This window comes from Oreochromis niloticus, linkage group LG10 (assembly GCF_001858045.2).
Source record: "Oreochromis niloticus isolate F11D_XX linkage group LG10, O_niloticus_UMD_NMBU, whole genome shotgun sequence".
Lineage (NCBI taxonomy): Eukaryota > Metazoa > Chordata > Actinopteri > Cichliformes > Cichlidae > Oreochromis > Oreochromis niloticus.
In genome coordinates, this window is record NC_031975.2 from 25686152 (window position 1) to 25702834 (window position 16683).

Below are 16683 nucleotides of genomic sequence, written 5' to 3' on the forward strand. Positions count from 1 at the left end.
TCAGTTAATACTTAGCTTGTATTCTTAGCTCCGTTCCGTTTTAAAGAAAATAATCCAGTATGAAGACGAGAGGAAAAAACCCGACATTTAAACTACGTAACTTCCGGTAGAGTGGGCGTGGTTTAAGCTGTCACCTAACCGAAGAACAACAAAAACAACCCGATCGCAGAGGGGGGTTCTGCCAAAGGTGAGTTCTGCACTCTCATAAATGTACCGTATCAGGTGCCAAATGGAGCACGCGCAGTGACCTGTGTCGCTAAGTTTGGAGGTCCAGATAGTGAGTTTGTTCCAGTACTCAAATAGATTTTTTTTACCGATTTGAATTTACAGCCAACGTGTTGCACGCTTTTTGGAGGTAGCCAGTAGTGTCATTGGCTCGTGCTTTGCTAAAATGTTCAAACACACCAGGTTGCACTGTTACAATCTCAGCTTCCAGTTTGTTATCCTTAAGCTAGCGACATCATACAGCTAGGCCTCCGTCTGAGCAGTTAGCCCCCCACCCAACGAAACGACGCTCGTTATCTGACTGCAACACCGTTTCCCCGGACCCTGTTAAAAATATATCTGTTTAAAATAGCTTCGCGTATCAGCAACTGTGTGCAATGTTTACAGTAAGACTTTTGACCTTTTTATGACTCGTTGTGGGTTGACGGTCAATTCGGGTAGCATTAATCCATTTCGTTGTTTGTTATTTTCTGAAAAACGTCCTCTTTATTGACAGTTTGGTAGCATTGCAGGTTGAACTTCACCGCTGTGAGCAGTAGCGAGCAGCTGATAATGTTTAACTTTTTATATATTACAAAATCTAACTTCCTGCCTATTGTGTACGCCGAACTGAGCAAATGGTGCTGAAGAAACATTTGAAACAAAAAGATTCCAGAAATAAAGGAACAAATTATAACAGGGGTTTAAAAGTGTGTGTTTACAATGTAAAAAACAATGACCTCAGGTTGGTCTTGACATATGTCCATTAGAACTTCTTCATTTCAGTGCATGGCTTCAGGGCTTGGCTGCTCCCCAGTTATACCACATAAACAGTTGTTTTCTTCTCAAGCACCCAACTGTCAGCTTACCTTTCCTTTGTTTGTCACATAAATGCAAGTTTCACCACCTTTGATGTGGTGTCAACTCTGTATTTCTTTGCATTTTTTTCACATATTCTGGTTATTTTATGGCTGCAAGCTTAAAAATAAGTTTTCCCTGATTATGTTTCTCCTCATTTTCTCACAGCAGGGGCCGAGGCATGTGATCTGATGTGGTGTTGAAAACAATCTTTCCTTTGGTCTCTGCTACATCAGAGGTAAGAATCAGGGGGGATCTGTGTAATGAGAAACGATCTATGACAGAAACATCAGACAGAGTCCGGATGAAACACTCAGTCTTTTGACAAACACACTTCAGGTGGGCTCAGTTTAAGATGATCAGACCCCGTTTGTCTGAAACTGATAGGGCTGATCGGGGTTAAAGTGAGGCTGTTGAGTGCAAGGTGGACAAGCAGGGTCGAGAATGTATGTTATTGTGATGTATGATTACCAGTTATTGAGCCTGCCTGGAGGGGCTTTTTTTGTCTATGGATTTTAAACCAATCCACACATCAAAAAAGCTATATTTTCTGTGGATTGAGTTAAACAATTACTCAGCAGAATAATTGTTTTACAGCAAAAATGGCAACAGAAATTGTAATCATAGCAGAAAATGGGTTTCAGTAGGAACAGGTGGCTTTGCTGACAGCTGTGCACCTGCTCTCCTCAGTGCTGCTATGCCTCTCACGTTTCAGCTGTCTGTGACTTGTAGGTTATTCTGTGATGTTCGTGGGTTATTTTTAGACCTTTTTTATCTTTTAACACGTGCACAGAAAAATGTAAAACATAGACAAGAAGTGTCAGCCAGCAGGAGGAGCAGGACTAAAGTTTGAGGTGGTTAAAGTGGAAGTCAGTGGTAGCACATTTGTGTCCCTTTGTTTAGCACTTTGAATGAAGGACAACCCAACACTATGGGGATAATGCCATGCACAGGCACTGGTTGGCCTTAACAGGATTTGGAACAATCACAAGTGATTAGTCAATGTTCATACCCTGAGTAATCCTGTCTTCTGAAACTTTCAGTTTATACTTATGAGTTAAATCTACACCGTAGGTATGTCATAATTATATACCCTTATGAAACTCTGTAACTACATTTCGGTGTGGTGTCAGCCACTTGTGTACAGGCTCTGCAAAGATTCAAGAAATCTAATTTGAGCTTTCGAATCACATGCAATTACAAAGTAGAACTGATGTTTTATTCAATATGAGCAGCAATTAGTGATTGATCCATGAACTCCTCTGTAAGGTGCTTACTGAGGTGGAACTATGACTGTGGAACCACTGCTATCACCCCCTGGTGACCTTTAATTGGAGATTATGTATCGGAATTTCAGGAGCAGGACCACGCCTCCAAACCCGCTCCTTCCGGCTGTCATCTATATAGGTTCCCCTAGTTCTGCAAGCTGATCATTCTCGTTTACGGGCCCCACACTCCCTCCCTCCTTGTTCTCCATTCTTCAACTTCTTCACTTCTATTTAGTACATGGAGATCTGCCAGGCCCGGGAGCCATCGCCAGTCCCCTTCGAGGCCTTCCCCAAACCGCAGCTCAATTCATGTCAAAGCATTCACCTTTACCTACTAAAACGCTGTCAAACCTAAAATGAGGACGTGGGCCCAGCTAGTGAAAAGACAACAGGCTTAAAGCACGTCCACCAAGCATGGGCAATTTTCCCCAAGGGTCCACATGAGAAACTGGGAGTGCTGTGGAAGGCAGCACCAATTAGCTGAACTCAGTATTTAATTTAATCTCTTTCTGAACTTATCGGTGAAACCCTGCACAACATTTTCAGATTCTCATGTGAACTTGTGGGGAAAATTAATTGCCCACCACTGCACATGGCCTTCCTGTTAGCTACAGGCCACTAATACCTATAGGTTAGGGGTGGGGAACTCCCACAGCTGATTTAAATGGCTAAATTACCTCCTCAACATGTCTTGAAGTTCTCCAGAGGCCTGGCAATGAACTAATCATTGGATTCGGGTGTGCTGACCCAGGGTGATATCTAAAACCTGCAGGACACCGGCCCTTGAGGCCTGTAATCCCCCCCCCGTTATAGGTGATAGAAAGGTCATGTTTTTTTTGTGTACAAAATACTTTAAACCCTTAAATGCTTCAGGGAAGCTGCCACTATAGTTCTAATAGTTGTGCTGGTGGAACTAGTTCACCTGGTTCAACTGTTGTCATGTTTCTGAAAATGCTCACTCAATTTGTTTTGCATATGTGGGCTTTGAATGACAAATTTCCAGAATAGAGGGCACTTTATGCTTCTCCAGCTTCTTTCACAAATGCAGTTTCAGATGTCAGCTTAGACCTTTCCTGTAAATTATTTAATCCACATGGTCACTCTGAGCTGTGTATAAGGAGCATTTTCATAGTGCCGAAGATTTTTTGGACAGTCACTGTCAGAGATGAGCTGTACTGTGCTTTAAGTACATTGCACCAAAAGTATGTTTCTTAGTGGAGAACGTGAGCATAGGTGAAAACAGAAGCAGATGCTAACAAATGAAAAGCATATCTCAGTGGGTTTCTTCATTTATACAGGACTTTTATTAACAGCTACAAAATCTGCAAAAAAAAGTAATAAAAAGAAAAATGAAATACAGAAACAAATTGAGGGGAAAAAGGTCTTTTTTTTTCCTTTGGTCTCTTACATGGATACCCGTTCAGGACTTGAACCATGGAGTCCTCTGATGAAGATGAGGTGCGCACCTTTGTTCAAGTCCTCAGTGAGAAGTATAACCCTGAGAATTTCCCCTATGGCCAAGGCGTAGGAGTGGTTGTTCTGCCCAGGCCTCCAGGATCCCCTGTCAAAGGTGAGAGATGATAGAGTGAGCTATTTCAGGGCTGTGATGATGCCACGTGAGCAGTGTATCACTTGTGATAAGTTCGGCCCGGCATATCTGCCTTTTTATTTGGAGTGTTGAGCTTTGAATGCGGGTCTGAAGTGACTCGAGTTTCCTGTTTGCAGATCGCCTCTTCCTGCCCAGCGCGCTGGTTCTGAATGACAGTGGAATCAGTAAAGCGGGCGACAGGCAAGACATTGCAGCTTTCTGCGCCCACGTGGTAGAGCTCGACCTGTCCCACAATCAGCTGAATGACTGGGGAGAGGTGGGTGTCTTGGACTTTTAATTGAACTTACTAAAGTTTTTCATAAAAGCAGAGCAATCTGGCTTTTGTTCAAGACAATTTAGTTGGAGTGCTCTCTGTATGCTACTATGTCAGCAGCTAGGGCCTAAATGGACACTAGTATATGCTAGTAACAGGTTTATATGATTAAGGTCTTTGTTTTGATTGTTATTTTGGTGTATTAAAAAATGAATACAACACATACGGATTTAAAAAAAATAGAAGTTAATCTCTCTTTATTGTTAGTAAGGATGCAAGCCTGGGATGTCAAACACCTTTGATATTGTGGGCCACAAACAGCCCACTTTGGTCTTGAGCGGGCTGAACCAGTAAGACTTCCCTTTCTGTCAGTAATAAGAAGAACAACCACACTTTATTACTTTATTACTTTGGCATAGTATGATTGGCCGTGGGGGAGGTGTTTATCAGGAGGAAAAGCTGTAAAACTTAATACAGTTGAAAGTCCAAAAATGTATGCCCTCCTTCACATTTTCCAAAGCCATCCAGTTGGCCAGTTTGGAGTCTTTGCCGGGTCGATTGTGCCCCCGGACTTTATGTTTGAAGTTAACTGGAAAGCATGTAGTTTTTCAAGGTACTCACTGATTCCATCTACCCTCCATTCATCATCATTCTTTTCTTTTTGTTTGTTTGCATATGTACTGTTAATAATAAAGTTCTTAAGGTTGGGTTGTGCTGCATGCCCCCCCCCCCCCCCCCCCCCCCATGTCATTTAGCCGTGACTACGAAACAAAGGCCCCTTAAAAAAGTTGCACAGCCCTTGTTATCCCCCTCTCACAGTGCTGTTTGTTATTCAGCTGAGTTACACCGTGGTGAGGGCTGTAGGCAGAGTTCCCTCCTGCTGTGCCAGCTGGAACACCTGGTGCCTCTCAGGTTAACTGGAGTACTCATTTATTAATAAGCAGGGTTGGATACATTTTTTTGTATGAACCAATAAATACATGCACCACATATTCATTTAATATAGTGATCACTCCTTCTGTCATTCACATGGGTTTAGCCTTAAGTATTTTATTTGCCATCTAGAAGCCAAAGGTGGTAGCTCATCTAGAGTGAAAACAAGTCAATATGAAACTAAACCAGATGCTACTGATGTGGATTACTTATCAGGTTTTTAAACAGAATGAAGGAAAACGTGAACACGGTACAGAAACACTTTAAAAATATGCCTGTTCAAGACTATCTATGGGTTATATATAAAGATGGATGACTTGGAACTTACCTAGAATTTAAACCGCTCTATCTCATTATACAGCTTATTTATGTGTACTGAAGTTATCTAGCTAATCAACAAGCTCTGAAAATAATGGTTTTCAAAGTAAAAGTGTTTTGAAAAGCTCTGTAACTTGTTTGTTCTTTTTCTTTGTTCTGTGTCCTGATGCTCATGGTTTTGCCAGATCGGCACCATCGTTTCCAGCATCCCACACCTGGACTTCCTCAATCTGAGCATGAACCCGCTAAGTGGCGTGCAGCTGCAGCCGAACATGGCAGAGGTTTTTTCCAGGGTCCGACGGCTGGTCCTCATTAACACACAAGTCAGCTGGGACACTGTTCACACACTCACGCAGCACACACCAGAGTAAGCGACAAAGCATGGAAAACGTTTTTGTGTTCTTTTATTTGTGGCAATGAGAGAATTTGTATTTTTTCCTCATATTTTTGTCTAATCGTCTGCATATCTAGAGATTTACAGTGTTTTCAGAGTTCTCTCTGCAGTCGTGTGAAAAACTAAGTACACCCCTACTGCTTCCATGGGAGGTATGAGAATAAGTAGCAGCCAGTTGCTAATCGGACACATTTAACTGATCATAAGCAAATGTGAGCACCTCTGAAAAAGCAGACGTTTGGTAGCTTACTGCTAAGGCGATGTCTGAGCAAATTCACTCCAAAGTCAGACTGAGCAATACTCAGAGAAACTGATAAAAGCCCAAAAGCTACATCTCAGACTCTACAGCCCTCAATTAGTGTGTGAAATTAGAAAGTTCGTGACAACACGATTTTTTTAAAAACTGCACTTGTTAGGAAGGGTTTCCAGGCTTCTTCACTCTAAAACAAACATGGCAGGAATGTTTAGGTTTGCTGAAGTTGACAAAACTACAACAGAATGACTGAAAAAGAAAACAATGAAGATGTTTCAATGACCCAGTCAAAGCCCAGAACTCAACCAAGCTGTGTTGGGAGCTGTGTATTAAAGAATGCCCAGAGACCTCAATGTTGTAAAGAAGAGTGTGCCACAAGTCCTCCAGTGATGTGAGAGATGACTCTTAATTCATACAGAAAACAATGACCTCACATCATTGTTGCTAATGTGGCTCTACAAGCTACTGAGTCATACTGAATCACTTAGGTTTTTTGTGCCACTCTGACCACTCAGAGTTGCTCAAAACATTAGCGAGCAGATTAGTGATGCGTTCCTTCTTTATCTTGAGCACACAGATGTTGACTCATCGGGAATTCCAGGAAGTTATGCCCCACCTTGCCATGTTTAGGGGCATTGGGTTGACGCATGAGGAGTAATAGTTGGTTGGTTTAGCCACGAAAGAAGAAATCTTTTCAATTTTCGTCAATAAGTCAGGGCTGTGCCAGTTCCAATCAGCAGGAACCTCGTTATCATGGCTCTGAATAGGTAGATGTCTTCAACGTCCTCCATTGGCACACGATACGCCACTCGTTCCACTGAAAGACTGTCGTGTATCCGGCACCAAATGTTCCGACGATCAGGCTCCACCGTGCCCAGGTTTCTCGTCGAGAGGGTGTCAATAGTGTTTAATTCAATTCCATTCAATTTTATTTATATAGCGCCAAATCACAACAACAACAGCCGCCTCAAGGCGCTTTAGAGTTTAGAGACCAGTTGATCAAATCCATAATTCCTTGTTGTTGTGTTTGTTTAGAGAACCAGACAGAAGAGAGTCTCTGAGAGTTAGACGAGACTAGACAAAGACAAGAGAAGCCAAGCAGGAAGATAAGGGAGGGAGAGGAGACAGGAGAAGATGCGGCTGCCTCCACTGAGAGCCAAGGGAGAGAAATATATATAGAAATCTTATAAAATAAAATTCTTTACAGTTTTCAGAATTTCAGGTTTTGGTTATATTGTAACTTTAGGACCTGGTCCTTTAGAAGCCTTTTACTCCTTCTGTCCTCATAAATGGAGCCATGGTGCTACCATAAATATGACGCATTAAGAGAAAAAAATTCTGGACTGCACTAGTTTCTAAACCCTGATTACTTCCCTGCACACACATTTTTTACTTTATGTTGATTCACCTCATACAAATCCATTTGCTTTACTATTTAACGGCATTTAATTAAAGCCACATCACTTGGCAGCTTAGAGAAATAACTCGCCATGTACTCAGGGCTTTTTAGTGTCTTTAGCTGTAAACAGGGTAGAGAACTCAGAACATATGGTGACAATTGGAAACACGATAACAGCTGCCTTATTCTTTTGAAGAATCAAAAGCACCTTAATGCATGTTACACAGATTATACAAAGTATCTATGATGTCCTCAAAAATGCCGGTTTCCTTGCACCTCATCTTCCAGGCTGGAGGAGCTCTTCCTGTGTCTGAACGGCTACAACAGCGTGTCAGAATCCCAGACGGCATGCCCGTCGCTACGCCTGCTGCAGATTACAGATAACCAGCTGCAGGACTGGGCAGAAGTGAGGAAGTTTGGGCTGCTTTACCCCAGTCTGAGCACACTGGTGCTGGCCAATAACAGCGTGGACTCTGTGGGAGACACCAAGGAGACACTGGAGCACCTTTTCCCCAACCTGCGTAGCATCAACCTCAACAATTCAGGTCGGAGTCCTAAAAGTCTTTTAATCTGTCTGTATTCAGTGCAAGGTGTGAACAAATAGCCCTATAACTCATTATGTTTATTATCATTATTATTATTATTGTTGTTGTTGTTGTTATTCAGGTCTTAGTAAATGGATCGACATTGAAAGGCTGAATTTCTTTCCCAAACTGGTGGAGGTCAAAGCAAAGGGAATCCCTTTACTGCAGTCTTACAGCACCGAGGAGAGACGTAGCCTCCTTTTAGCACAGTAAGTCTGAAGCTGTGCGCTCGTTTGTTCAGTAACTTCATCATCGAAATACTCAGTGAGCACTTTTAACACCCGACTGCTGCACCTGCCCTCAGGCTGCCCTCCGTAATGGTGCTGAACGGGGGTGCCGTGTCTAATGGTGAGAGAGAGGATGCCGAGAGGTTCTTCATCAGATACTACCAGGACTGTCCAGAGCAGGAGCGTCCCGAGAGGTGCAGCATCATCCACACATACATTTTTCACTGCACACATAATCATAGTGAATAAGTTTACTCATGGATGATAATAATTCAAAGCTGCGGTTGACCGTGACGCTGTAGTAACTAGTAGAAGTGGACGAGGAATAATACGTAGTCTCAAAAAGAAACTTTGCATATGCAGTGGTGCTGATGGCCAGCTAAGCTGCGTGGGTAGAAGTTGGCGTTAGGCAACTGTGGGAATTTATCGTTACATGAAATTAGCCATCAGCTTTATTTCTTCTTTTTTACTTTTTGAGTGATTTTTGATCATTTAAGTTTGTTAACTTAGTGATCTGCATCCTACAACTAGGTAGAAAATTAACATCTAACTACATTTCAAAGGCACACACTCTTCAGATGGAAAGGATCATTTGTAGCCGGTGTTTTGAGAAACCGTCCTACTTTGGCAAATCGTCCTACCCGTATTATAATTTGACGGCGACTTGTGACTAATACAAACCCTAACCCTAACCATAACCATAAGGAATATTCACAATGGATTGAAAAAATGATGTAAATTTGGGGTTTGTGTTACGCGTATGCGCAGAAAACAACGGGTAGGATGGTTTGTGAGGTAGGATAGATTCCCAGAACACCGGTTCTCATTTCGTGGCCATATTTAAGCAACATGTTTTGTACAAAAAAATCTAAAACTTCTTCTTCTTTCAGATGTTTCCTTTAGGGGTCATCACCATCTAACCCTATCCCTAGCGTCCTCCTCTGCATGTGCTTCTTCACTATATCGATGAACTTTCTGTGAGGTCTTCCTCCCTTCCTCCTCCCTGGCAGCTCAATATTTAGCATCATTTGTCCAATGTATCCACTCTCTCTTCTCTCCCAAACTATCCAAGCCTCGCCTCTCTAACTTTATCTCCAAACTGCTGAATTTGAGCTGTCCCTCTGACACTGCCAATGAAAACCTGAGCATCTTCAGCTCGGCCATCTTTTTGTCAGTGCTACTGTCTCCAAACTAAACATTATAGCAGCTCTCGGTACCATCTTAAAACCCTGTCCCTTTCACTCCTTCTGTCACAAATCACCCCTGACACTCGCCTCCACCTTTCACCACCCTAACTGCACTTTCTTTTTCACGTCTCTTGTGCACTGTCTTACTTTGGATGGTTGAGCCTGGTTCTGCCAGAGGTTTTTTTCCTGTTAAAAGGGAGTTTTTCCTCCCCACTGTCGACAAAGTGCTTGCTTATACTGGGTTAGCTGGGTTGATGAGCTACTACAGCTCTGACATCCTTTGGCTTGAGTAAATAGCTAACATGATAAATTACAAAATATACTGTGTAGTATTATGTTGATCAATAAATTGTGGGGGTTTTTTTCAGTTCTAACATTTACATCAGATTGTTTTAATCATTGCTTCATTACAACATTTAAATGAGACATTTAGAGTAAAATTCATATTGAAAGTCTTCACTAAATAGCTTAAATATGGATCACAAGGTGCCAGCACTGGCTTTCAATTAGAAAGCCAGCATTTATGTTTGCATTATATTCATATGGAAACACCTGCTAACTCATAATATTAGCAACCAATCTCCATCCCTACATCCTACACTATATGTTTTTTTTTGCGGGGGGAGATTGAAAGCCTTCCTCGGGGGGGCTCGCAGGGGTGAAATAATTCACCAACTGCATTCCACTTAACCTCAGCAGAATGTTGGGGAGGGATTCTGGAGGAAGGTGTAGTCCCTGACTGGGGGAAACTAACCTTTGGGAGACAATGCCACCACTCTCTCCCTGCTCAATGAGTCCTTTGTGCTGGGAATTCTCTGATTGGGAAAACTGATACACCAGGTAGCAGGTTGTTTTTTTTTATGTATACACCTACTCTGTCAACCTGAAGCCTTAATTTGAGAAATTTGATTTGTTTTCTGATGTCACATGAGCTGTCATAGAACTCCTGGCTAAAAATTATTTTATTAACTGTGGCAGAACTTATTTGTCCATCAGGAGCAGTTAATAGTTATTTTATTTTTATGTTAAACACATTCATTGCCATCTAAAAACTTCATTTTCTTTGTGTTCAGCTTCATCGCTCTGATTTTATTTTCTTCCATCAAGCATTGCATTTGCGGTGTTGGTTTGGGAGGGGTTCGGTGTTGGTCCAGGGATTGGTATAACCGTGACTGTGCATGCAGGCGGGCGTTATCGGGGTGTCAGACACACTCAGTAGGCAGTGAGCGCACAGCTATCCCCTTTCCTTTCGGATGAGGCTGCGGCCTCGCTACCCCAAGAGATCAGAGCTCTGCGGGTGGGTCACAGCCTCTCAAGTGAACACATCTGACACAGCCTGGCTTTGAGTAACTATAACCGTGTTCTCAAACCATAAACTAGACTAACAGAAATGGATACACTCCAACAATTCCTTGAAAAAAAATGCGAAAGGGAAGAAAACAGCACTGGACAGGAAGGATTAGTGGCGAGAAAGAGTAGAGGCAAGGGTTAAAAAAGAAACCAGAGAGTCGGCGTATCCGGTGAAGTTAGCAGTTAGTGGGTCTAAACAGAGCCACAGTCTCAGGGAAAGACGTGGGAAAATTTACATTTTAACTTGTTGAGGTGCTCATACTTTCAAGTAAATAACTGGAGAAATGAGAGAATGAGTTGATGAAATGCCAAAACAGGAAATCTCGGCTGGATGGTGTCTCTTGGCTTCACAGTCTTGTAATTTCCTCTGCAGGAATCAAAGAATGCCAAAATGACAGTTGGAATGTCGGCTTCTTATCACCTGCAGCTTTGTTTGCCCCATTATACCATGCTTACCACCTTAAATGAAGCCTCTTTGGTAAATGGCTTCTCTTAGAATGGCACTTTGTGCACTGTGGCCTTAGTGGAGAATTCCCAGGGTGGACTGCAAGTTTGGCCAGAAAATCCCAGGGCCAGGGCAGCGGCTTTGTGGAGGAGTTTTGGGGAGGGAAGTGAAATTGCTTTGATTGGCCCAGCTGTTACAGTAGCTTTGAAAGCACAGGCCTTTTCTCCTGGATTTTATTTAATCGTTCCTGGGGCCTTATCTCGAACACGCATTCCCCTGAGATGGCTGAGAGCTTTCTCACGGCAAGCAAGTGGCAGACAACTCGGTGTTTCTCTGCCTCTTAAACACTCATAGCTTGTTTCCATAACCCTGAGTTTAAAGTCTTTTTAAAAAAATCTGAAATATCTTAAATATACTTGCTGTTTCTATTTCACACCTGTACTTCATCTAAGAAGGGAAAAAAAGAGGATGTATAACCTGTGAGTCTGAAAAGTAAAGCCAGTGTTGAACAGCCTTTTACCTGCATTCTTCATAACAGCCAGCAGAGGGCACAAAGAGAAGTCTTGTCCTATACAAGTCTATAAGAAGATTGCCCTGCTTTTAACTTGATTCATGACCTCATGAAGCATTTTCACAATGACTTTATCATCTCTGTCTTTAGTTTTAAGTGTTATTTTATACAGCTTGTTGTTAAATTTCTAGATTTTGATTCCATTTAGAGTAAATCAATGCTAAAACACAGTGTGATTGTGACTCATAATCTTTTTCCATCAGAGGGCAGGGTAGAGCCGGACACCAAGCTGCTCTTTGAATGTCGAAATGAAGCCTTTGAAACAGGAGTCTACATCCTATCATTGGCACAGGGTGTTATTTACCATAGCAACAATGGGGGGGAAAAAGGCAAATAGACACTGTGGTCTACCTTTAAAATGCCATTTTGTGTTATCATGATTATTTGGACACATATTTTTCCATATATTTGTAGAAAGACATGCAGACATTTCTGACAGACTCATTTTTCAGTTAGTTTTGGCAAATATTCAGAAATTATACAGATATATATGTATATATAATGAGCTAGTTAGCGGTTAGCATACCCTGGAAAATCCTCCTTTCTGAAACTTAGAATGGGTGCATTTATAAAAGGGTCTTAATGTTTTATTCAGAATAACCTGAACTGAGTGGATGAATTCAGCAGGAAAGTGTTTCTACAGGTCAAGCCTGAGGGCTGTTTTCCCATAGACTCGTATAGTACCAGTCTGTTTGCAGTCATAGATATCACTACCTTCTTGCCATTATAAAAAATGAAAGTTTAAGGGTTTTTCACACCTGCACTGTTTAGGCAGTGTAAATCAAATTCTGGTCTTTTTTTGTTTAATTTATAGTCAGAACATAATGTGACCTCCATCCAACCCCAACTACCAGGTGTGTGCTGCTAGTTTGAGCTAAATGCCTCCTCGTAGTCAGATGTGCTTTGCATCCTAGGATGCGGCACAAGACCATACACATGCAGAGTGCTCAAACTGTAGCAGCTAGCTGTAGAATAAACCAAGGGCTCCAGAAGACAGCATTTCCCTTCATTGGCCAATAAGCAGAATGCCTGCTCTGCCATGGTTTGTGGTGATGCATTTTTGGTTGACTTGGAGTTTTCTCTGTGTAAAAAGAAACAATGCGATGGGTAAAAGCCGCAAGTTTACAAATTCATCAGCTGATTAAGACTAAAGAAACTAGAGGTGTGAAAACACCCTGAGATAATTTGCACAGGCTTTTTCAGACACTATGTAATCACTGCCATGTCTGAGAAACACCATACTTTGTGTCTTGTAGGAGTTTGTGTGTCTTTGCTGTATGCTGTATCTGAAGTCATTCAGTTGAGCTGATAGCAAGTAAAAAATAACACGAGCTCTGCTTTGTTGCAGGTACCATATCCTCGTGTCCAAATATGGCCATCTGGCTCCACTGGCTGAGGTAGACCTGAGTCCCCGCCTCACCATGGTGGTTGTTCGCTGGGGTGACAGGGTGGAGACAGTCAGCCTCCGTCTGGAGCAAACAGTGGGTGACCTAAAAAAACACCTTAAGGGTCTGCTGCAGCTGCCCAATGGGATGAGGCTCTTCTACATCGACCGAGAGATGTGTTCAATGTTTGGACCAGAGGAGCTGAAGTGCGGCACCCGGGCCCTGCATTCCTACGGCATTCGAGATGGGGACGAGATCCTGGTAGTGCCCAGGGACAAAAGCCGGTGCAGCTCCTCGGGTCTTTGAGTCGGGAGGTTCTCCACTTTTGGATGACTTGGACTGGAGGAATTGTAGAAATGATAAATTACTGGATATTAAGCTTTTAACTTGAGCCCTTTTTTTAGATATCAAAAAAAGGGTGGTTCTTTTTGATGGTAAAGAGGTTTGCTGTCCAAAATCTTGATCACATTTATGCAATAGTACATTTGCACATAGTTGTTCGATATTTACAAAGACTTGAATGCAAGTCGCACATTTCTATGCTTCATGTGGCTTGAGTTACAACTGCAGTTTACATCTTATTATTGAAGCATAAAAAAAGATCAAAAAGCTCTAGGACTGCTCCCTTAATGGCCAAAAACCATAACTGACTCGAAATTTGGCCGTCCTCCCCTTCAGGGTCTTCCACATGTGCACCTCTGGATAAATATCAGTCTTGTTATGACCACTTCCACTTGTTCTTCAGTTTTGCTGGATGTCTTTTGCAGCAAAAACAGCAATCATTCAGCTTGAATTTAATTTTTGGGAAAACGATGGCAGAGCTGGTAGGCTTGAGAGCCATGTGCCATGCATATGTCATATGCGTTACAATCCAGGTCCTTCCCCTTGAATATTGTCCGTCAAGACATTATAGTAGATCTCATGGTCTTTAATAATGGACTGCCTGACCTTGGAGGATGCCAAGAAAATGTGGGCATCCTCCTCTCTGCTATTTTTACCTGACGTTGTACTTTTAGGCTTGAAAACTGTGGACTGTTGGTTGAAAAACTGTTTGTTTAAGCAAGTCCAAGGAAAGGCAAGTGCCGATGGTTAGAGCGGGCGCATCCAAAGAAAGCCACCGCGCTAACGTGATTGGGAGGGGCATAAGAACACGACCTCGAAGGGGAGTTCAGACAAATTTATATCTGATGTGTTTTTAGATTTTTAGGGGCTGCAGAACATTAAGATCATACTTCCCTTCATCACACACAACTGTCTTTAATTTTTAAAAATTATTTCCCTTATTATGAATTAAATTCATGAATTGCACACCAATTTCAAAACTAAAATCACCTTATAATTAAAGCATTTGAAGGGTTAAAACAGACCTAATCCCTACTGTTGACATTTCTGCACCAAACTGGGAACGAATTAGTACTTTTAAAGAGTGACTACATTAAAGTTAGGAGACAAATATAAATTATACACAATTTCAGATTCAAATTCACTGGATATCAGAAATGCCCTTTCTGAGAATACATTCTGCCACTTTCAGTCCACATTGTGTCTCCGTAATGACTACACCTTGATCAGCATTGTCATTTTTCTCCATGTTTCTTTTGTAAAAGATTAATTGACGCCTGTTCACTATAAACTGGCAGCAGGAGATTTTGTACAGTCTGGGCTAAAATTGTTCCAACCTATTACGTTCTCTAGAAGCAACCATGATGACCAAAATAAATAAATAAATAATAATAATAATAATGATACTGCAATGATTGCAACTAATCAGGCTTTAAACATGGTCTTGATTTTTTTTGTAGTGCCAGGATTTTGTAAATTGGGTACCATCCATATTTGCACTGCATTAAAAAAACAAACATTTTATTTACATTTTCAAGATGATGACAGCCTCAAAACGTTGCTCTACTTTTCTAACCTTTATTTAAGCGGAGAAGATTTTGGGTTTTTTTGTCTAACCTGGAAGAAAAGTGTGTAGATAAGCAGCACATGTAATTCCCTATTTCCTCTTGTTGCCCAGCTTGGACTTTTTCCACTCGGTTGTAGTGAAATATCCCGGAATAACCTGCGAGCTGATGCATAAATGCCATGTGTTGGGGGTAACGTGCACGCGCGCACCCGCACACACACTCGGATACCTCTCAGTCGAGACGCCCTGGCAGAAAGACGAGACATGTCTGAGGTGAGCTCGGGCCCGGGACAGAGAAAAGAAGGAGTGTTGATGCTCAAGTTACCGCAGGTCTTCTGGCTGTCCTGCGCATGAATGGAGCGGCAAGAGCAGCTGAGAAGCGCCGAGGCTCGCTCTGTATGGTAACCACACACCAGCTGCTGTGTCACGGACACTTCCGCTGGATTTAAGTTGGAACAGGTTCACCAAACAGCTTCTTGGCCCTCACCGGTCCACCCGAGTCTCTCTCCTTTACATTTCCATCTCACAGACGCCCAAACTTGTAGTTTGCGCTGTTTTGCAGGTCCTGGTGTTGTGAGCTTTCAGCAGGAATTTTTCAACCCATCTCATCGCCTGAACATTTATTTTACTTTAGCTGACGAGACTTTGGCTGTTGGTGTCTGCTGTGTTTTACCAGCTGGAGCATTACAGATGTAGTCACCTAAACTATGTGTCATAACAATACTGGTGCATTTTTTCACGTGTTCTTTGGTAGCAAGTGAAGTAATTTGGAGTTAAGTCATTGTTGCTGTGGTTCTTTGTCTAATTTAGACCCTAATTAGAGCTCCCAGGTCAAAATGCTTCTTTTGTGCGTCCGCAAATAAAGTGTTTTGTTGTGTTTATGCAAGCATGTGAACATGTGCTGGGGTGCACTTGTCCTGCGGCAGGCTCACAGTGCCATCTGGACTGACAGATTTTCTTTGTGTAGTAGATGACTGGAGATCTTTGTTTTATTGACTTTTATTAATCTGTATTATGATGAGTGGGCTCTTGAGAAGTGCTGGGATAAGTGTGAGGGGTTTGTTTTGATTTTTTGGATCATTGTGAGGTGTTTGGTTGGTTTGCACAGTCTCATACGTCTTTGTTTCTTTCAGCATTTCATCATCTGCGAGATGTGTCATTTCAGGGAAACGATGTTGTTTTATGGGCATTTGTAATTTTGACATTTCTAGAATATTAACTGCGCCTGTCACCTTTATATCTATCCTTCAGTAATACCAAAACAGAGTTTATTTACAGATTTTAAAAAGTTTAAAAAAAAATAGATGATCTAAACTTCACTTTGCCTTGTGCTGGTTAGAGTGTGTGGTGTTTAATTTATATTTCGTTTGCTCTCTGTATTGCTTTTCTTCCGTGCACTTTTAATTCTCATTTGCATTACTGCAATCTTTCTATACCTGTACTGTATAATGGTGCTTTAACTTCTCTTAAATAAAAAAAATAAATGCTGATTATTCCAGCTAATTGCAGTGTTATTTTTTCTACAATAATTCTGCA

At 41.9% G+C, this 16683-nt stretch overlaps 1 protein-coding gene across 8 annotated transcripts; it reads left to right on the forward strand.

Annotated features, from left to right (window-relative positions):
- Positions 1–54: 54 nt before the first annotated feature.
- LOC100695331 (tubulin-specific chaperone cofactor E-like protein) lies at positions 55–16640 on the forward strand. Of its 8 annotated transcripts, none has more exons than XM_005458485.3 (9): positions 55–187; positions 1231–1300; positions 3712–3900; positions 4056–4195; positions 5629–5810; positions 7778–8034; positions 8156–8282; positions 8378–8494; positions 13202–16640. In XM_005458485.3, exons 3-9 carry the CDS (start codon positions 3765–3767, stop codon positions 13542–13544), a joined length of 1302 nt encoding a protein of 433 aa, XP_005458542.1. In that variant the 5' UTR covers positions 55–187; positions 1231–1300; positions 3712–3764; the 3' UTR covers positions 13545–16640. The 8 variants fall into 8 exon arrangements, with proteins under 8 accessions (XP_005458542.1, XP_005458543.1, XP_005458541.1 ...); XM_005458486.3 differs by having other exon boundaries at positions 3730–3900; XM_005458484.3 differs by having other exon boundaries at positions 56–187; positions 3755–3900.
- The last annotated feature ends 43 nt before the right edge of the window (positions 16641–16683 follow it).

Bases quoted from the DNA above. Each gene is read 5' to 3' on its own strand.
- LOC100695331 (XM_005458485.3), top strand. From the start codon at position 3,765: ATGGAGTCCTCTGATGAAGATGAGGTGCGCACCTTTGTTCAAGTCCTC. The intron at 8,035-8,155 runs GTCGGAGTCCTA...GTTGTTATTCAG, and splicing joins CATCAACCTCAACAATTCAG to GTCTTAGTAAATGGATCGAC. The intron at 8,495-13,201 runs GTGCAGCATCAT...GCTTTGTTGCAG, and splicing joins GAGCAGGAGCGTCCCGAGAG to GTACCATATCCTCGTGTCCA.